Source organism: Gadus morhua, chromosome 14 (assembly GCF_902167405.1).
Source record: "Gadus morhua chromosome 14, gadMor3.0, whole genome shotgun sequence".
NCBI classification, from domain to species: Eukaryota; Metazoa; Chordata; class Actinopteri; order Gadiformes; family Gadidae; genus Gadus; species Gadus morhua.
Genome location: NC_044061.1, coordinates 8,965,830 through 8,986,708, shown reverse-complemented (window position 1 = coordinate 8,986,708; position 20,879 = coordinate 8,965,830). Strand labels below are relative to the sequence as shown.

At 44.4% G+C, this 20,879-nt stretch overlaps 3 protein-coding genes across 5 annotated transcripts; all 3 read right to left on the bottom strand.

Moving 5' to 3' along the window:
- Positions 1-238: 238 nt before the first annotated feature.
- On the bottom strand, positions 239-3,834 carry ccsapb (centriole, cilia and spindle-associated protein b). Of its 3 annotated transcripts, none has more exons than XM_030376475.1 (5): positions 3,679-3,834; positions 2,607-3,019; positions 2,307-2,426; positions 1,643-1,860; positions 239-1,299 (listed from the first exon to the last, which is right to left on the bottom strand). In XM_030376475.1, the coding sequence occupies exons 2-5, from the start codon at positions 2,989-2,991 to the stop codon at positions 1,114-1,116; spliced, it is 909 nt and encodes a 302-aa protein (XP_030232335.1). In that variant the 5' UTR covers positions 2,992-3,019; positions 3,679-3,834; the 3' UTR covers positions 239-1,113. The 3 variants fall into 3 exon arrangements, with proteins under 3 accessions (XP_030232335.1, XP_030232337.1, XP_030232336.1); XM_030376477.1 differs by lacking the exon at positions 3,679-3,834 and adding an exon at positions 3,471-3,488; XM_030376476.1 differs by lacking the exon at positions 3,679-3,834 and adding an exon at positions 3,106-3,175.
- Positions 3,835-4,954: 1,120 nt separating this feature from the next.
- acta1b (actin alpha 1, skeletal muscle b) lies at positions 4,955-8,822 on the bottom strand. Its single transcript, XM_030376472.1, has 7 exons — positions 8,531-8,822; positions 7,491-7,627; positions 6,674-6,998; positions 6,304-6,465; positions 5,868-6,059; positions 5,579-5,760; positions 4,955-5,454 (listed from the first exon to the last, which is right to left on the bottom strand). Exons 2-7 carry the CDS (start codon positions 7,617-7,619, stop codon positions 5,311-5,313), a joined length of 1,134 nt encoding a protein of 377 aa, XP_030232332.1. The 5' UTR covers positions 7,620-7,627; positions 8,531-8,822; the 3' UTR covers positions 4,955-5,310.
- Positions 8,823-12,839: 4,017 nt separating this feature from the next.
- On the bottom strand, positions 12,840-20,582 carry abcb10 (ATP-binding cassette, sub-family B (MDR/TAP), member 10). The gene is made up of 14 exons (XM_030377157.1): positions 19,593-20,582; positions 19,081-19,287; positions 18,426-18,628; positions 17,515-17,649; positions 16,666-16,812; positions 16,244-16,379; positions 16,024-16,119; positions 15,586-15,795; positions 15,134-15,213; positions 14,816-14,996; positions 14,648-14,691; positions 14,512-14,546; positions 14,215-14,273; positions 12,840-13,994 (listed from the first exon to the last, which is right to left on the bottom strand). Exons 1-14 carry the CDS (start codon positions 20,041-20,043, stop codon positions 13,801-13,803), a joined length of 2,178 nt encoding a protein of 725 aa, XP_030233017.1. The 5' UTR covers positions 20,044-20,582; the 3' UTR covers positions 12,840-13,800.
- Positions 20,583-20,879: the final 297 nt, after the last annotated feature.

The window sequence follows — 20,879 nt, the reverse complement described above, 5'->3', positions numbered from 1 at the left end:
AGTTTAAAGACGAGTCCGGCTTCTTGGTTCAACCACGTGAATATCCCAGAAACAAGCCTACACCCACCCATAATATGTACAGTACACACCATTCACAATTCTGTGTCCATAACACAAAAGTCATTTAAGCCATAACAAATGAGACGGAGGTCTGTTGGCAGTCAGAGGCCTGCACGCCAAGTGACGAGGATAATCACTCTGGACGTGTATTTGTGATAACATTTATAAGCGACACAGATTAGGATTTGTTTGTTTAATCATTTGTTCGGCTCCGCCAGCACAAAACGTTCTGCAACTCGACTGGGACTGGACTGTTGCCAAGCAACACAAACATTTTCCTGCACACTAGCTTGCTACTTTGTGTAGGTCTACAGTTATTGTAGGCCAGCTACTATGTATCTAGAATGTATCATGTACATTTATCTGTAGGTTTCCATTTATTGTGAAACCAGTGAAATTAGAGAATGTTGACAGTCTCTTGGTAGCATGTGTGATGCCAATGAGTTTACAGTTCACGATTGTTGGATTAATTAATGATAATTATAAACATCTGTAAAGCGGAGTGATGCATGTATAGTTAAAAGTCCCAAAGCTGTTGAAACCCTATATCAGCGCTCATGGAATGCCTCTTTTCACATCAAATTACTTGGTTGAAAAGAATTGTGTAACACATTATATTAACTATACAAACACTATTATTCAGGTCACAAAAAAAGAAATCTCAAACCAAATACATTTCATTCTGTACAATAACAGGAGGAAAACCATTTTTGTTCTTAACCATTGATTAAAATACATTATGTGTGTTGTAATATACAGAAATAGAAAACCATCATCCACAACCACGATATCCCGAATGAAAAGCTTTTGATCTTATCTAAACTACTCTACTAACGAAACAAAGACTAAAAATACCTACATGATGTGCAGTCTGACAGACACACTGTGCAAACGCTAAGAACATTAAAACCGCAATTCAATAACAATTTATATTTTTCTAATATAGACACAACCTGTAAATCTACAAAGGATGCTGGTGTACGTGTGTCTGTGTCTGTGTGTGCGTGTGTGTTTTAGTCTTTGGGGACCACACTGTTGGTCCATCCATTTGTTCTACCGTGCACGGGCGGAGAAGCATCTCATGTACTCCGTCAGCCAGGGGTTGAACTCCGGCTGTTCTGGCCCGGTTCTTTTCTTGTCCAGGTCAGCAGATTTCGCTCTTCGGTGCTCGACTCGCTGGGTCTGGAGAAGACGCTCTACATCCCGCCTGGTCTTGGCTCGTAGTGCTGACTCATGGATCTGACAATGAGAGGGAGGCATGTGAACACATCAAATCTTGAATATAAATACATATCAATCATTTATGTGATTTGGTGGAAGCTTTTATCCAAAGGGTCCATGCTGCTACATGACTTGGCTACATTCGTATTAGGTGGCATGGTAATAAATAACAAACGCAAGCACGCACACACACACACACACACACACACACACACACACACACACACACACACACACACACACACACACACACACACACACACACACACACACACACACACACACACACACACACACACACACACGACGATGAGGGAAGAAAGTAGAAAGTGCTGTGGAAGGTGAGAGAGTGCGAGCTCACCTCCCCAGTGGAGGCCGCAGGACCCACATTATGAGTCCTCTTGGCAGCCATGTCGGCAGCCCGCTCCCCCTGCCCGTACAGGGCAAAGGGATGCCGGCCCTCCATGCTCTCGTCCCGAGGCCTGTGCTTCGGCGCAGACCTCACTCTCTTAACAAGCTGAGGTGCTTTAGTAGACCTGGAGGCGGTCTTCACCCGCTCTGGGTGGCGGGAAACTCTTTCTGGAAGCAAAAATAATACAAAAAGGAAATGTCAAGTAGTGTGTTGACACGTGTTACCGTCGACATTTTAAAGGAATGTTTGTATTGGAATTATCACCGACTCTTCAAACATGCTTGATCTATTGACACGTTCATTCAAATCGTCCGTGTTTTACACAAGCCCAATTTAGCATAGTGAATGTTCACTGTTGGCCATGATGTCTATATGGCTTCCAAAACTATCTATTTCCTTCACTGCTTACAACTGTCCTTGATGTTCTACAGTGTAATGTCACTTTAGATAAAATTGTCTTATAAAGACATTTGACCTCAGTCTTTATGTAAAAATCAAGGTCCTTTGATTCTGGTCCAAGGGGCGGCGTCCATATACACAGAGACTGTTTCACTCTTAGCCTTTGATGAGTACATGAGAGCTAGGTGCGGTAAGTCGTTCAGCATTTGGATACCTTGGTCAGGTTGCTTTGCAAGAGTTGGTGGTTGATTACTACATCTACTGTTGGCCCTCTGCTCCTCGCTCTCCTCCTCCACTTGGGGCCTTAACTCGGCCACACCCTCACGTTGGCCTCCTTGAGAGAACAGGGGGTAGAAGGGGGTCGGGGAAGGGCTGAGTAGGCAGTATTGTCGAGTTGTCGGGGACATCATTGGAAAATGAGGCATGCAACTTTTTTTTCCTTTCACAAACATGACGTTTGCTAAACACAATACGGTTTTATACGTTACAGAAGTTGATTGGCGCTTATAGTTACCGTTGGCAGCAGAGGTCGTATGAGACGCATCCTCAACCTCTTCTGGAAGTTGAATCTTTGGTACCGTTTCTGTGCTACCCGGAAGAGTTACCCTGTGCCTCCCCTGCCGGACTCTACCGTCTTCCCTACATTGTTCATATTCTTCAGCATCTGGTCGGTCTCCTGCGGTTACAGTTTCTGTGGGTTTTTTGTTCGACTGCGTAGGGCTTTCGCTAACATCGGAGTCGGTGTCGGATCCGCTCCAGAACCAAGGGTTGTGGCTGTGCTCTAGAAGCCTCCGGGCCATCCGGTACCTGAACAACTCCTCATAACACTTGGAGTAGGATTCCCATTTGGGATCTTTAAATTTCTTCATGTATTCTGTCCGAATCCTCATGGTTACCATCTCTTGCCTCGCTACTTCCTTCTCGTCTCTGCAAAATAAAAAGAGATTCGGATCAAACCATTGTTTACGATATGTCCACAGTGCATAACAAATAAATGCAAAAAATCCCCTAACCGGTAACAATGTTTATTTACTAAGGCACTCGGACGTGGACAAACGGCACCGCCCAGACATTTAAATGAAAAGCTCCGCACGTTTTAGGCCAATAGTAAAAGAGCTGCGTGCGTGCTCGATGAGTCACGTCACTTCCGTGTAATGTATTCTTCCATCGTAGCCTATTCAATAACATACGCACAACATGTCGACTCCACGGTAATATATCACACCACATGTCCTTTCGCTCTGACTTTATCTGCCCTTTCATGTTTTAAATGGTTTGAGACGTCATATTTTCTAGGCGCACAGCCTATTGAAGCCTGGAATAAAACATGTTGTTCACACTAATCTACCCTCGAGTTGTATTTTGCGTGTCCATTTACCTAGTTATGAATGTCGGGGATTTACAGCATACTGTAGAAAAAGGCCTAATGGATTATGAGCAACAGTCATCCGAATTAGACATTTCAAATGCTAATGCTATTCAAAATAAAACAATAACATAACACCCACAACTAAAGTGCAATGCCTGGCAACGCAAAAGCAGATATCGCTGTTGGAAAAGGTAATTGTGAGTAACACAATACTTACAGCAGCTCGGATTTCAGCGACGCAAAGTGGAACAGATGGCGTTAATTCGAAGAGGTGGGGCAGCCCAAATATGGGCTTTACGTCGTAGCTCCGCCCTCTCAACGTAGCTACCCACCCGGCCGCATTCAACAGGTGTCCCTCGCTGAGACACGGGGAATGACTAATGCTCTTAGTCCATACATGTTGTTTTAATAACCGTTGACCAGATGAGGCACTACTCTTTTCATTACCATGCCCTGTCGCTATCATTGTATCATTCTCATTTAGACGAATCACAAATTATGTCATCATTGGTAGGTAGGCCTATAGGAGGAAGTATCATAAATAAGTCTTCTTTTATTGTGATAGGCCTAGTTGTTTGTACGAATCTTAAGTGTATTTATGATACAAACTGCTCTCACAGACAAATGATATTTATATATATTGGGAACAGCATGGTTAGGTCTCGGCCAGAATTAGCACACCTTTTGACAAGGACACTACACTTGCGCTCCAGTCAATCCACGCCTGCGGCACAAATATGTCTACGAGGTCAGGATTGCCGACTTGCATGCATGGGGATTTTTCTAAAGATGGCCTGTGAGTTGGATCTTTGTAGCCTGACTGGGAGACAGAGTTCGGGGTCGGATGTCCACGCCATGATCCACTCGGTCAAAAGTAGAACTGCTGCTGCCGTGACACATTCCTGGAGCGCCAAACCCGTGCTGGGGTGCCTACCCCGCATCCAGGCTATCAGCTGTGATCGGACCGCCGGATCTATTTCTCTCCTTTACCCCCCCGTTTGAATTTCCAATCTATTTATACTCCATTGAACCCAATACACCTGGCCTGGCCTACAGTTGAATTATGTTCATTAGAGATTTCTTTGGTCTACATCCGCATTATTTTTATATGAAAAGTAGGCCTATGGTATCATCCAATGGTCAAAAGTCTTTTAAGTTTGTGCCTCACCAATAAGCAGACTAGTGTATCATTCTGGTCTATTGGCCGGGCCCTAAATTCAACTGCGGCCAGCATGCACACTGTCTCAGCTCAGTCGTGATGAGTCGCTACTGTAACTTTGTCGATAATTAGTAGGCCTACTCCTATTCTACTTCTTTTTTGATAATATAAAGGTCGGTCTTCACCTTGGCTTAGCCAAGGTGAACAATTGTAATTTAAAAGGCAAAAGAATTGCAAAATTAGGAATTTTCAACCATATCTTGAATTCCAATGTTTGCAGCTTCCACCCACCGATCACCACTCTTTAATATAGTTTAAAAAAACAGCGGAAAAATACCAAATATTGGACTTTATTAAATTAATAATCGTCATGTATATACACTTACATTCACATGTGCTGGGCTACATGTTGCTGTTTAGATTTTTTTATTATTTTTTGGGGGTTGGATGCATGGTTCAGTGTTGTTTGTTCACAGTTTGTTCTCCGAACAACACAGACAACACACAGCAATCATGATAGAATCATAAAACAAATGCCGACGAGTGTCAACAGCGCAGACGGAAAGTCCGTTGACCGCATGGTGTCGCTGTGCCGCAAGGGGTGGTCCTTCTCCCCGCCCGGTCTCCTGAAAGTTGGTGGTGGTAATGATGATGACGACGGAGACGACGATGGAGAAAAAGGTTGAGGGTTTAGAAGCACTTCCTGTGGACGATGGAGGGGCCTGCCTCGTCGTACTCCTGCTTGGAGATCCACATCTGCTGGAAGGTGGACAGGGAAGCCAGGATGGAGCCACCGATCCAGACGGAGTACTTCCTCTCGGGGGGAGCAATGATCTAGAGGAGGAGGAGGAGGGGAGAAAGTTGTTAGGGACAAGTGACGTTTTTGAAGTGCATTATCCTCGATGATTATACCTAACTCGTTAATTTCAGTGTGTATTTGTTGGTGAGTCTGCTATACCTTGATCTTCATGGTGGAGGGGGCCAGGGCGGTGATCTCCTTCTGCATACGGTCAGCAATACCAGGGTACATGGTGGTACCACCGGAGAGCACGTTGTTGGCGTACAGATCCTTACGGATGTCAATGTCGCACTTCATGATGCTGTTGTAGGCGGTCTCATGGATACCGGCGGATTCCATTCCTGGTGAGCGGAGAGAGAAAGTTAAGTCAGCACCGCTGCGTAAGGGCAAGTATTGGATTATCCAAGTGCGTAATGGTTGGGGAATCCGATCGATCCTCTTTACGCACCAATGAAGGAAGGCTGGAAGAGGGTCTCAGGGCAACGGAAACGCTCGTTTCCGATGGTGATGACCTGACCGTCGGGAAGCTCGTAGCTCTTCTCCAGGGAGGAGGAGGAGGCGGCGGTGGCCATCTCGTTCTCGAAGTCCAGAGCCACATAGCAAAGCTTCTCCTTGATGTCGCGCACGATCTCACGCTCAGCTGTGAGGAGACAAGTGTGGAATTTAAGTGGGGAAAGTCCATCGGTCGCACAGCATCACCGAACGTAGACCATTTTTTGTCGAACGTTAAGAATGACACCCAGTCCCAGTTTAGACATAATGAAGTATTACGGCACCGTGAAATATTTTGTAGGATTGTTGGTAATGTCCTGCATTTTCGCGGTATTAATAAAATAACGTGGTTACTATTGGGGGCAGCTATGCTTGAAGCTATGACTCCTTACCGGTGGTAACGAAGGAGTAGCCACGCTCTGTCAGGATCTTCATCAGGTAGTCGGTAAGGTCGCGACCAGCCAGGTCAAGACGCATGATGGCGTGGGGCAGGGCATAACCCTCATACACTGGGACGTTGTGGGTGACACCATCACCGGCATCCAGCACAATACCTGAGAGGAGGCAGGGCCGCGTGATAATTAGGCACACAGACCGCACACATACAGTGTGCCTAAAATACACTATTAGGCACTTTAAGTCTACATTACGCATATCATTTATCAGTCTGAGAAATGCGTAAAAGAGGAGGGGAGATTTTATCGTTCGGTCTTTTGTGTTCTTATGAATGAAATTATGTAATGTTAATGTTGTCATTCTTACCGGTGGTACGGCCGGAAGCGTACAGGGACAGGACAGCCTGGATGGCCACATACATGGCGGGGACGTTGAAGGTCTCAAACATGATCTGGGTCATCTTCTCTCTGTTGGCCTTGGGGTTCAGGGGGGCTTCAGTGAGCAGGGTGGGGTGCTCCTCGGGTGCCACGCGCAGCTCATTGTAGAAGGTGTGATGCCAGATCTTCTCCATGTCATCCCAATTAGTGATGATACCGTGCTCGATGGGGTACTTCAGAGTCAGGATACCTCTCTTGCTCTGGGCCTCGTCGCCGACGTATGAGTCCTTCTGACCCATACCGACCATGACTCCCTGGAAGGATCAAATAGGAGGCATTAAAAATAATAGACGGTCTATGAACATATAAAACGTCGGATACATAACACTCGGATGGACGTTTTACCACCGTGGCTGAACTATGAGTGCGTAATAATAGGCGCCCCTGCAACGTTAACCCTCCGTAAAGGAATACTAGCCAATTGCGGTGTCCACATTTTTGGCAGTAAACACAACATAACCGAGTCTGTCACCTGACGATTTCTAACTGCTTGACTGTCAAGAGTGTAAAGTTACTGCTTGGTGCAGAAAACCCCCCAGAATAACATAGACTAAATTAATATGAAAATATTTTGGAGGCTTCTAGATTTCACTGCTAATAATAAAAAGCATAGAGATTAAATAATGATGATTGTGAATAGCCTAACAGTCTCCATCTATTCTAGTACACTGTCCTTTGTAACTATGTCCACCCATTTCTGTCTATTGTTTTGTATTGTTTTCTTCAATACGTGTGCGGCTGCTTGCCTGGTGACGGGGACGGCCAACGATGGAGGGGAAGACGGCCCTGGGGGCATCGTCTCCGGCGAACCCAGCCTTCACAAGGCCGGAGCCGTTGTCGCACACAAGGGCGGTAGTTTCTTCGTCGTCACACATGTTGGCTTCTAAAACAGAGGAGGGAGAAAGAAAGAACAATTACCCCCTACTTCGTTTGATGAAACGCAGGGACGGGACTAACACTAAAACATATTCGATTTCTCGGTATTTTTCCGTACAGCATTGTTGGTCCATGTAGGACATGGCTATAATCTCAAGCCATCCCAAGCTCTCCCTATATCGACTGCATACGTGTGAATAGTCAAATATTAAATATAATATAATCTACAATTAAATACTTCAATAAATAAAATACTATTCTATATTGTATTGGAATACCTATATACTCCAATAGTTATGATTTGTCTTGCCCTACTCAGATCCCGTATACAGCGCACCTGTTGTGAACCATTACGCACGACAGCCGTTACGCACACGCTACCTATGTAGAACGTTTCTTGTGTGTTCTGCTAAAGAACAAATCTGATAGTAAGTTTGTCCACTATTTAGGCTTCGAAATATAATCTGCAGTCTAGTAGCCTGCCGAATAACGTTTGGCACATTTACTTTGTCAAGCTGTCAATTAAATAAAACATTAACGTATCACATAAACGCAGATCATTTGTTCAGAGAGAAAGTTATCTCTTTGCGTAAATATTGTATCGCTGCCGCCTTGGTTTCTATCTGCATCCGTATCTTCCCAGTTTGACTTCAGGCGATGCACTAGAACTATCCTCATCCTGGGAACTGCTCAGCGGCATGAGCTATACTCCAATCGTTTGCTATCCAATATTATGAATGGAAGACTTCTCAAAGACCGATCACTATCCACACACTGCATCATATCGACTAAACTCCAAACATGTTCCTATAGTCCATTGGTTCCAAAGGAAAGCCCCTCGGGCAAAGCCTGGTCCCCTGTGTTAGGGCCCCAGGAGGAGGCTCTAGGGACGGTATAGATGGTATCTTACCTTAGGTGAGTGTCTACGGCTTGAGGAGAGAAAGACCCAACCACTGCGATTGCTGAACCAGCTGCAACTCTTTCTGCTGCACTACCACTTTATATAGTAACCCCTCGACCATTCAAAACACCAAGGACTGTCCCCCTATACCGGCAATCTGCCATATTAGGACGTTGACAGGCCGGGAGGGGGTGGAGGAACACGAGGAGGCGGGGAGAAGACAGCAAGGAACCACGCCGGGATATATGGAAATCTATCAGTTGGACACTAGGTGATGAGGCGAGGCTTGCCTGTAACGTTGCGCGCTCCCGACGAGGTCCTCCAAGGGGGGGAGACGAGCGCGCGCCATATATGGAACTGTCGCTGTGACCTCCCCACACGGACTTTGACGCCCCCCGCGGTCCCACCTCACGGGCCGTATATGGAGCCCGCGGACATGGATTCCCTAAGTGAGACGACAGTTGCTCCCGAGTTGATTGGGTGCCACTACAGGCCCCATCTAGCATTTACAAACGAAAATGCTGCTCTCATCTCAAAAGAGTGAGGCCATACTGGGGTCCTAAATTCAAATGCAGGTGGCTCCCTGAGGGGCTCAACACAATACGTGTTTGATTCTCAGTGTCATCACAGTTTTCGTTACAAGTCTCTGTGGCCAATTATGTTAATCAATGGTTTAACTATACAATGTATATTCACTGCAACAATTAAGCCAGAATGTGGGGCAATAAACAATATTCCATGGGCAGTAGGCGTCAAATAATAATATTCCTATTTGTCACATGTCCAATAGTGAGGTTGTGTAGAACAACAAAAATACACATCAGACTAATGGGTTTCACCTCTCCTACTCCAATATTCAAACAATAAATATAGAGGGAAAATAAACATAAAAAGGGGAACTGAAAAAAAAACTGTGACCCTATCATTGGACTCTACTCACTCAGTGAAAGAGCTTAATTATAACCCGCCCAGCCTGTGTGTTTGTGTGTGTGTGTGTGTGTGTGTGTGAGAGTGTGTGTGTATGTGTGTGTGTCCGTGTGTGTGTGTGTGTGTGGGTGAGATTGTGCGTGTGTTGGGGTATGTGGTGTGTTTGTGGGTGTGTGTGTGTGTGTTAGGGGTCGAGGGAGTGGACAAGGGTGGGAGGTGCTCAGGGGCCTATTATAAACCTCAAGGAAGTGACGACAACACATGCAGGCCTCATAGAGGAAGAGTGAGCCCTGCGTGGACCAGTGGGGGCCGTTTCTTCCCATTAAGGGAAGAGAAAGAGCAGGAGACCCGGGCAAGGGACGAGTGGAACAGAATAAAGCATCAATTAAGATTCAATCAATCAAAGATATTGGTGCAAATAGCACATCTCAATATCTTTATGGGGTCGAGTACAAGGAGAAATGGGAAAAGGAATTCAGGGCACTTGGAAAATCGGCCGATTTTGAGAAATCATTGATGAACATAATTTAATCATACCTTCATGCATATGCTAATTTCAGATTGTAGTAATTATAATACATTTGTAAAAAATAAATCAATAGCCATATGACTCTAAACAAATATATCTTTATTAGAATTCAATTGTATAAATGCAATTTATAAAGGAAATCATGTTTAATGTTTGAATTTTATCACACCAGGTTGGATGTATCTGTTCCAGTTACAAAATCGTCCTATTTTCTCAGGATTCGTGTGGCAATAGCAGGACCCCTCCAAAACATTTAAAACAATGTAGAATCACAGAGAAATAATAATAACAATAATAATTGATCAGAAACACATGGTATTGAGAACCTACAGGGTGCTTGCCAAGTGAAGTAGTGAGAGAGTGTGTGTGTGTGTGTGTGTGTGTGTGTGTGTGTGTGTGTGTGTGTGTGTGTGTGTGTGTGGGTGTGTGTGTGTGTGTGTGTGTGTGTGTGTGTGTGTGTGTGTGTGTCTGTGTCTGTGTGTGTGTGTGTGTGTGTGTGTGTGTGTGTGTGTGTGTGTGCGCGCGCATATCCCTGCGTGTTTGTGTGGATTTGTGGGAGGGGGATAGCATGCCAAAGCAGAGCTACTTTTATGCACTTGTTGTGAGGCCTATTGGATAATCGTGCTGGCAACCCCTACATTGTATATGGCATGAGCAGTTGTTGAGTGGCTGTGGAGGGGGGAGGGAGGGGCGAAGAGAGGGAGGGGGTAGGTAGGGGGTAGGGAGGGGGGGGGGGGGGGGGGGCGTAGGGGCCAAGACACGGGGGTTGTTGTGAAGGGTGAAGGCAGAAGAGAGGGAAGGAGGAGAAAGGGTTTGGAGCAGGTGGTGGCAAGCCTCTGAGTGAGGTGCTGCCCACTTGGGGCCAGCTGGAAGGAGAGAGACCTTCACACACACTGAGCAACGGCAGTCTTCTTATTGGGGCCGGCAAACGCACGCCACACCACTGTTTGTCTTTGGCTTTTTTTAGACGTATATGGCGGCGATGGCTTAGATGACTCGAATGCTATCATGGAACCAAAAGCGATCACGTTTTTAGAGGAGGATGTTAGTTTAGGTTTTGGGTGCGTGGCTTTTGGATAGCTTGTTTGCTGCCCTCCCGGATTCTAGGAGTTCATGAGATTGCTTTTGTTGAGGAGAGACAGAGTTTCAGGTTTTTGGAGTTTGAGACAAATTCAGTCATTGGATCTCATAGGCTGATGGACTAAACTGACGGAGAGAAACCAAGCTTTTTGAATGAGTAGATCCTCCATACTTCAGATTGTTTCTCTGTTGTCTGAATCAGTGAAGAGTAGAAGTGGCACACTGATCTGTCTGGCTATTTAAAGTGTATTCATTTGTTCACCTGTTATGCAGTTATATAGCATTATAGTTGGTTATACTGTATGTTTCTGTATGGATTTGGTAAATAGAATCAGTGTGAACAGTAGACTATGATTCATATGGTTCAATATGGTTTCAACTTTAAACAGCACTGGACCTGGATTTCTTTTGATTTAGTATATCTGGTATAAGCATCAGACTTTTAAGCTCAGCCACAAAGTGGTTAACAAAGGACAAGAGTTAACCACAACAGTCTGTATAATACATAGCGTCATGGGAATTAAATAATGTGTGAGAAATGTAGATGAGCTGAGATGTCACCCTTTGATTCAGAATTTGTTTTTCTTACACGTTATATATCTCGTTGTCTTTCCTCTCAGAAACGCTCTGATGTCAACTCATTGGGAATCCCCCACAATCCCCAAAATGCTACACAATAGTATCCAAATCGATCCCAGACTAACCACACATTGAGGACAAGTGTATGTGTGGGTATGTGTGTTTGTGTGAGTGTGTGTTTGGAATGCTCCTCTCTCCACCACCCAGCTTTGCTCTTTCACTTCCTCATATAGTCCCGTGTATTTTAGAGAGAGAGAGGAGAGCTGTAACTGGAAACCCAGATCAGCAGAGCTGCACCTGCCGTTCCACAGGTCGGCCTGACCGTCGCCCCGGTGCCCTGCCGGAGGGGACACGACTGCTCGCTCTACTAGAGGAGGCACTTACTTTGCTAACCGCTTGCATAAGAACTAGAGGGGAGGGTGGGGGGAGGCATAGTTCACACCATAGCGCTTCACACGCATACTTGTAGCGCTGTTTATAGCGGTGTATGTTGACGTGCTGCGGTGATAAAATGAATTTTTGTTTGTTTTTCGGTCAACTGGAATTATTATGCATTTCAACCATTGGGGTTGAAATGCACCTTGGGAAAGGACTGTTTTTTTATAATACCGGTGCATATCTCTGAGTCAGTAGGCTACACTCACTCAGAAATAGGCATATAGAAGATTTAAATAATCGAATGCAAGATTTGCCAATAGGTGTGCAGTACACATCAAGGAGCTGAATCACAAGATCTGCTGTCCAACTTCGAATATTGATTTGGCGAAAAGGCCAGTTACCTGAAGAATTAGCGCCCTCCATTGACTGTCTGGTAAATTCCTTAGCCGATGCAATAAAACGAGTCTGATCGATAGTGGTGCACTGGAAAAGTTTTTTTTGCAGGGATGTGTAAATAGTTTGATGCCGTTTCCCATCTTGTCTAGATCATATGAATATAATTCATAAAGATGTTTTTTCTTTTAATGAGAAGTCTATTAATTTATACCCATTTTAATATAGTAATACTTTTACTGATGTATAGGACAGCGCTACTCCCTCCCATCATTATTCGATTGTGCAACTCGAATGTGTGGTTGGTACTATAAAGCATTACCATCATTATGTTTCATGAATTATGAGGCTAGTGTTCATATACCCTTGTCTTCAAAAGTGTGTGTGGATTATAACATTTCAAATAAAGTGTCAAATGTTATAACACTGGGATAGTCTGCGACCAATGATTTAGGTTTTATTCTATGAAGATTTGACCAATATATCCACATCTATAGTTGTATACATTTATATATTAGAATTATTCCTTTATGATTTTCATAAAAAAGTAATTTTAAAAAGGTAAAAAAATTAGGCAAAACATTGTGTTACACGTTACATTACTTGAATGAAATAAACTTCACTGGAATACCAAATTCAGTCAAACTAATAATCAAATAGCACACTTGTTTTGATTGGAGAAAACAGGGAAATAAGTGAGAAGAAGTTTTTATCCATCCTAGAAAAATAACAAAACTATTTCCTTTTTTAACGTTGCCCTCTTGCCCCTGAGAAGGCATGGTTAACTAGATGTAATGTTTGAATTAAAATAAAGAAAAAACTGTGTGCTTTGCTTGAATTAACAATCTTCATTAAATAAAAATAAAAATAACACAAAATAAACAAATAAAGGTTCTGTGGTACTGCCTGGTTCCAGAATAATGGATACTAACAGTAAACCCTGATTCTGCCACAATACAAAAAACATTGCTCAGAACGAAATGGTGATACACCAACTGATAGTGATGCTGATGTAATGAGTGAGTAAAGATCTAGGTTATTCACGATTGGAAAGAGGACCTGAATACTCTTTGCCATCCACTTCACAGTTTGGTTACGTCATTTTAACCAACTTTAAATATGCGATTTTGGTTTCATCTTCCGAGAAACAGAGAGCTCTTAATCAGCAGGAAGTGGTCTTACTCCATTAATTCTGTGTAATAAAACGCCTGTTCACCACAGCTTCCCAACAATACCTACATCCTTTGTTTTTAATTCCAACCCATCTCTTTTTTGTTTGACAAATCTCACTCCCTTTTTTTCCCCCACAAATGGCCGCCTGGACGCAACACTGCGTTTCCTTCTTAACAACACAACACTTTTTCTACCCCCTGCTCTCTTGTGTCTCAGTGTCTCAGTGTAGGGCCTCCCTCTGCACCTCGTGCAGAAAGGCCTGTTTATCCATGAGTTTCCGGAACAGTCCGTGTCTGTCGGCGAGCAGGTCTGCGCGTCGGCCGCACTCTACCACGCGCTGTGAGTCCAGCACGGCGACCGCGTCCGCGTTCTGGATGGTGGACAGACGGTGAGCGATGATCACCACCGTCCGGCCTTTTGAGTGGGGGAGAGAGGGGGGCGCAGAAAGTGAGTCTCACGGCAGTATGAAGGGACGAGACTCATATTCAACGGGAGGGACGACATTAAGACAATCTGGACCTCTGGGGGGGGGGGGGGGGGGGGGATGAGAAAGGGGAAGAGGAGAGAAAGGGGAAGAGAGAGAGAAAGAGAAAGAGAAGGAAAGAGAAAGAGAAAGAAAGAGAGAGAGACCCACCTTCCATCAGACGCTCCAAGGCCTCCTGAACGAGGAACTCATTCTCTGCATCCAACGCACTTAAAGGAGACATTAGAGAGGAATTAGGATTGGTACTAAGCCAAAGCATTAGCTCAATGAGCAATGTCCAAACTAACTACTGCTGTTGCTGAGGACTGACACATCCAATAATTTGAAAATCGGGAATGAATTTACCCTTTTATTTTTTTTTATAAATCTTGTCCAAGATTTAGTTATTTCACAGATTGATTTTACCATAGCAAGCAATATAGATATTTTTATTTTAATCACACTAACCTGGTGGCCTCATCCAAAAGTAGGATCTTTGGGTTCTGAGGATAGAATGCACAGTGTTTTTTTAGATCACCATTAAGATTCATGCAAATGTCATTTCAAATAGTTATTCTTTATGCGTCTTTTCTCTACGCGTTACCTTGAGCAGAGCCCGGGCGATAGCGATCCTCTGTTTTTGACCACCTGGACATAAAACACAAGGCTTTAAATCAAGCATTTCAATCACATCCAAAAGGTTGCAGCATACCAACTCAAGCCACGTTACACCAGTCATGAAGTGGTACGATGTCCCCGTGAGCTCCCTCACCTGACAGCAGCACCCCCTTCTCCCCCACCACGGTGTCAAAGCCCTGGGGGAAGTCCTGGATGAAGCCGTGTGCGTTGGCCATCCTGGCTGCTCTGTACACCTCCTCCGCGGTCACGGAGGCCGGCTCCACCGCCCCGTACGTTATGTTGTCCCTGATGGAGCAAGAGAACAACACTGGCTCCTGGTAGAGAGACAGAGGGAGACAGAGAGAGAGAGACAGAGGGAGAAAGGGTCTAGTAGTTTGAAATGATTCAACAAACGGTATGTTGGAACATGAAATGTTAATTGGTCAAGTACTGGAAGCTCCTTTTGTATTACCTGACTGACGGTTCCAATCTGACTCCTCAGCCAATGAGGATTCAGATCCCTCAGGGCCCGCCCGTCTATCGTGATGGTCCCTGTGGGAGGAGGAAGAGCAACTCAGTCTCAGAGCCAAACCACCTCTGTGATAATCTATTTGACTAATGTGATCAGGGGAAGGAAACACCTTTCCAACGCTTTCCTCCCAATTTAATTCAATAAATATTTTTGATACATATCCTACTTTTTTGACGATATATCATGTTTGATACATTAATTAGCAGGTAGGCATAAGGGATTTCGCTCAAGGATGCATAACAGGCCGACAGGGGACATTGGGATCCAAACTCAGAACCTTTCCCCCGGGGAATCAAACACCCACTGCTAGACCATGCTGCTGCAAATAAAAACACAAACAGTTCTTGAATGTAGCTAGAACGACCAGAACACCACTGGGCTTCCCCGCTCACCTGCGTCTGGGTCGTAGAGACGGAGCAACAGAGACACCAGGGTGGACTTCCCGGAGCCGCTGGATCCCACCACTGCCATGACGGACCCGGCCGGTACCAGCAGGCTGAGGTCACTGAAGATAGGGGCCTCCTTGCGGGTGGGGTAGGAGAAGGTGACATCACTGAACTCCAGCCGGCCCTTGAGCTGGTCTGCTGGGATCACCGAGCCCTCTGTGGCCAATGAGAGGCAGGAGGATAGAGAGAGAGGGAGTTCAAGTGTCTATACACTTACACCTTTGGGATTTCTCTATGTACATCCGACCAATGTTAACATTCCCACGTGAAGCCAATCAGACAGGCCTGGAGGGGATGCACAGCAACATAAATAGTGTCAGTCTTCTGCACGTGTGTGTGCGTGCGTGCGTGTGTGTGTGTGAGTCTACATGCGTTCGAACTGACCATCTATTGAGAACTCTGGCTTCCTGTCCAGAAGCTCCCAGAGCCTTGTGCCAGCTCCCAGGCCCTTCATCAGCTCAGAGTAGAAGGAACTCATACCTGGCATCACACCGGGAAACAAACACAGGAACCACATCATCAGGTGAAACAACACAGAGTGCTAGATCAGATAAGGGCTGCCTATTCAAACTGTCTACTGTCTATTGAATACGGTGTATAGTACCTGCGATGCTGATGCCGACCCAGAAGGCGTACATCAGGAAGGAGGAAAGCTCCCCCATGGTCATGTGCTGATTGGCCATAAGCAGGCCTCCTTTGTAGAGCACGGCGAGGATCATCAGATTGCCACTCAGACCTGTCTGCAAACAAACAGCCAATAGGTAATCATGTGGACACACGGAACCCAGAGATATTGGGCTTCAAAGTGACAGTTTGGTTCAAACCCAACTGGTTTCTAGAAATGTTTTTATGCAGAAAAAAAGCAGAAGCCAGCGAGTTCATGAGCCAACTCTGAGGGATTGCGTCATCAGTGGGCCACAGAGTCTGGTTTCTACCCCGATGTTTGGACACAATTAGGTAATAAACTGACAATAAAACACACGCACACGCACGCACACACACACACACACACACACACACACTTACTATTCCAAAGAAGCCAGCTCTCAGTACAGCCTCCTTCTTGGCCAGGCTGAGAACGAAGTCAGTCTTCTCGGTGTAGCTCCTGACTTCAGAGAGCTCTTTACCAAACGCCCGGACCGTGCGCACGTTGCTGATACGCTCCTCTGCCAACTGGAACCACAAGACAACAAACACACAAATATTTTAATGTTTATTATATGCATACAAATGAAATAATAGATTCTTGGAACATCTGCTGCTTAGTTAACAGACTCACTCTCTTCTTCTTTCTTTCTTTCTGTGTTTTGTAACCTCCGTCCACAATTGAAATGACTTTGAAAGCTGTCTCCTAATCTCTAACACTGGCCTCACACATCTTGTGATGTGATCCAGACTTCGGCGGCCAGCTAAATTGGTCTGGGCATGTGATTCACAAAAGACAGGAACCGAAAGGAAAGGGTCAAGAAACTCTAGACTCTGTACACGCTAGTGTGGGATAGGGCTGCTCGATTATGGATAAAATCCTAATCACGATTATTTTGGTAAATATTGAAATCATGAATATTCAAAAGAATGTTTTTGAGTTTGAATACATGATGCATTTATTCAGCATTTATCTCCCAAAGCTTTGAAATATCCCCTTAAAAAAATATTTAAAAAGTTTAAATAGAAAATGTTCAAATCAAAAATAATGTAGAAATATGTTCTGGATCAATTTCTATAAAAAAATGTAATGGATGAAATAAATATACTTCAATAAAATGACACGATTGTATCAGTTTGGAGATCGTGATTACTTGCACAGCCCTAGTGTGAGATGGAACTGGTTTTCCTGTGGACAAGTTAGTTATTCTTTCTGACTGGTTCACATACCTGTGTGGCCTCTGCCAGAGCATCCTGGGTGCGCTTGGAGATGGCACGTAGGTATCGGCCATAGACCAAAGCCAGCAGAACCATGGGAGGAACCACCATCAGAACAAAGCCCGCTAGACTGGGGGAGATGTAGAACTACAAGAAGGGGGTGAAGGGAGGGGGAAGGGAGAACCACATGAATACAGTGGAATAACATTCATTCATTTATTGCATACTTTGTTATGCAATTAAAAATGTTCATTTCCTGGTTCAGGTGAATGATTATTTTCCTTGATTCCTATTAGAGATAATTCATTAGATGTTCTGCTTCCTGTTGCAGTGGAATAACCTTACTTCCTGCTCTCTGCTACAGTATAATTACTTGAAATCCTGAGCTCCTTCCCTCGTTAACTCCTTCAAGAAAACTCAGCGAACACTTCTGCAGCCTAGTAACATTAATGCACAAAAGAGAACGACTAGAGAAAGGACGGGATTTTTCTGAATGGAAACCGTTGACCAATGAAGCGCTAAGCTAAGAATGAATGATTAATAGAGTTATTAATTAAGATGAGCTATCAGAATGATTTAGGAAATCAAAGCAACTCAATTCACTTATTATTTAGCATTCCTCATCCCTTTAGGATAAGGCCTAGTTATTTTTTTCACTAAAGAATGGGTAATATAAACCTAATTCTTGCAAAAAGACAATACAACAGCGCATTCTGCTTATTTTCTATTCTTTCACTGGAAGAAAAGGTTTTTACTCATAAAAACACATCTTGATCATCACAGCTGAATCAAATGGAGTTTATTATTCCTATTAAAAAGGGAGAGTTTGTTTAAAATATTTCTATACACAGACTTTTCAGAGAACAGGAGGAGCTTATCTGTCCTGACCTATCAGAGTGGACCTTTGACCACCAGGTTCTTACCATCATGCTGACCCCAGCCGCTGCCTGGGCAACAGCCCTCAGTCCATCCGATAGGTTGTCGGTGATGGAGTGGCCGACCATCGTAGTGTCGGACGACAGGCGGTTGATAAGCTCGCCGGTGCGGGAGCGGTCAAAGAACGCCACTTCCTGCCTGAGGATGGAGGAGAACAGAGCAGTGCGGAGGTTCCGGACGATCTGTTGTCCTGGGCGGGGAAAGAGCCATGAAAGGAAGGACACATAGATACGTTTTGAGGAAAGAAAACTGTTGCAAGCATTGGGGGTTTGACCATCTGTTTGGGTGATTTAGTTTGATCGTTTTGATGTCTGATGAAAGGTAACAACTCTTTGTTTTTTCCACAACAAACAAGTCATTTCTATTTCCCTAGGCAGACGCTTTAATCCAAAGCAAGCATCCTTAAGCTGGATTCAAACATGTCATTTAGGAGGAGTGAGGTCGACACTGGGGATTCAAACTTTGAGTTGAACACCCTAACCACAAACCACCAAACACACATGTCGAATTTGAATCCACTTCTGCTATTACTTCCTGTTTCTACCACCTGTCTGCGTGTTTCTTCATTGCTCCTACTACACATCATCATCATCATCATCAGAGTGCGTACTTCAAGACCATCTCTCCATCGTCTCCCCTCACCTGAGATCTGCATGAGGTAAACTCTGGCAGCGTTGGCTGCTCCGCCGCAGAGGAACACTCCAGTCAGCACCGCGCATAGCGAGGTCAGGGACACTGCCATGGTCTCCGTGTCGGAGCCAGTGGTGTAAATGGTGTCGATGACCCGGCCCAAGAAGAACGGGGCGGACATCGTCACTGCACTGGATACGGTCAGGAAGCCTATTGCGGCTGGAGGAAAGTCAGGGTGAAGACATTCAAAAAGCTTAACAATGGGAACAATTTGAGGACAAAAGCTCCTACTGTCTAAGAACAATAAAAGGTTAAAAAGAAGGTTGGTCCCAATACTATTGTGTTAAAGTATGTTGCGTTAACTTCCTGCTTAACATATATGTCAGCACTCCCATAGCCATCCGAATAGCTCATCACGACATAGCTCAACATAGTTTGATGGTCAGTCCAGGAAATTGTAAAGACCATCAGACAGTTCTAGTAAGCGATTAGAGGCATAACGTTGGCATACAAACAACACATACCCGACAATCTCAGTCTCTCAGGATAAGCGAGTTTCAGAATCCTTTTCACGTCATCCAAGGGAAGGGTTGTCGGAGGTTGGCCACTGCCACTCTCCACTGGTGTTTTTATTGTGGTTTCTTTTGAGGAGGCAGCCGAAGAGCTCTTGAACACCACTGATGTGTGCCCTGCCGTCCATGGCTTTTCAAGCAACAGTTGCGATCGCATGCAATCTCGAAAGAGAACCCCAAGTGCGCTATATGGCAGTACTGATACAGTGCTACGGCGGTGACCCCGATGAGTCACATTCTCTGGTGATGGTTTTCCAGTCCCATTGCTCCAAACATGTAGTCCAGCAGCATGACTCTTCCTGTGGTCTAACAATAAACATCTATGTACACTGGAGTGGTTGATTGTGCGTTTCAGTAAATGCACCCCACTGGTGCATCTCGATATATCAAATAAAAGTCGCATCGTCTGTTGCTGGCAAGCAATCCAGTAAAGAAAGAAAAATCAACGTATAATGCAGATGTGAATAAGGTTAACTGATCATGTAATGGAAAGATGCGTTCCTTTAAAAGGCAATTTGTTGATGTCCACTTGAAGATTTTCTTTGGTAAGCAGCATTATTCACACTGTCCTTGAACAAAACTTGAAGTGTCCTCAAAATTAGGCGGTTCCGGTGGTATTATTGAGTTTTGACGGTTATGTCCATTTTATCTATGTTTCACAGCACACTGCCATATCAACTGAGTTATCTCCGATCAGCAGTGGCAAGTTAGCTACAACACCCTGCCTGTCAGAGTCATCTGTCGCCGAATCGGTAGGTGGTCGGCAGGCATGGAGACACACTCAAGTGATATCATCATCTTATAAAACGGATTCAATCCATTCAAACTCAAATCATGTGCACATACATACCACTACTTGTATGTAGGCGAAACCGATGTCATAATGAAACAGAAAGGTGACCTGAGAAAGAGCGACTCCGCGGATGCAATCAAATCAATGGCAGTGACGTAGACGACAACTTCTTCAGACATAAAGAGTTGAATACAGATAACGGGGTAAACCAGGGATATTGCGTTTAACGATTTTTTCATTCATTCAGAAATAGGTCTAAATTAAAAGCACGCAAAGTACAACAAATAATTTCCTAGAAACCTTTTATTTTTTAATACCCTACCTAGAAGTCGTCTCTTTAATAATAACATCTAAACACATGTTGTATACAAAATAGAATTAAGTTAGATCAAGTAGCATTTACGTAGCTTTTATGTTTTTTAAATTTGAAATATGTGTCTATCCAT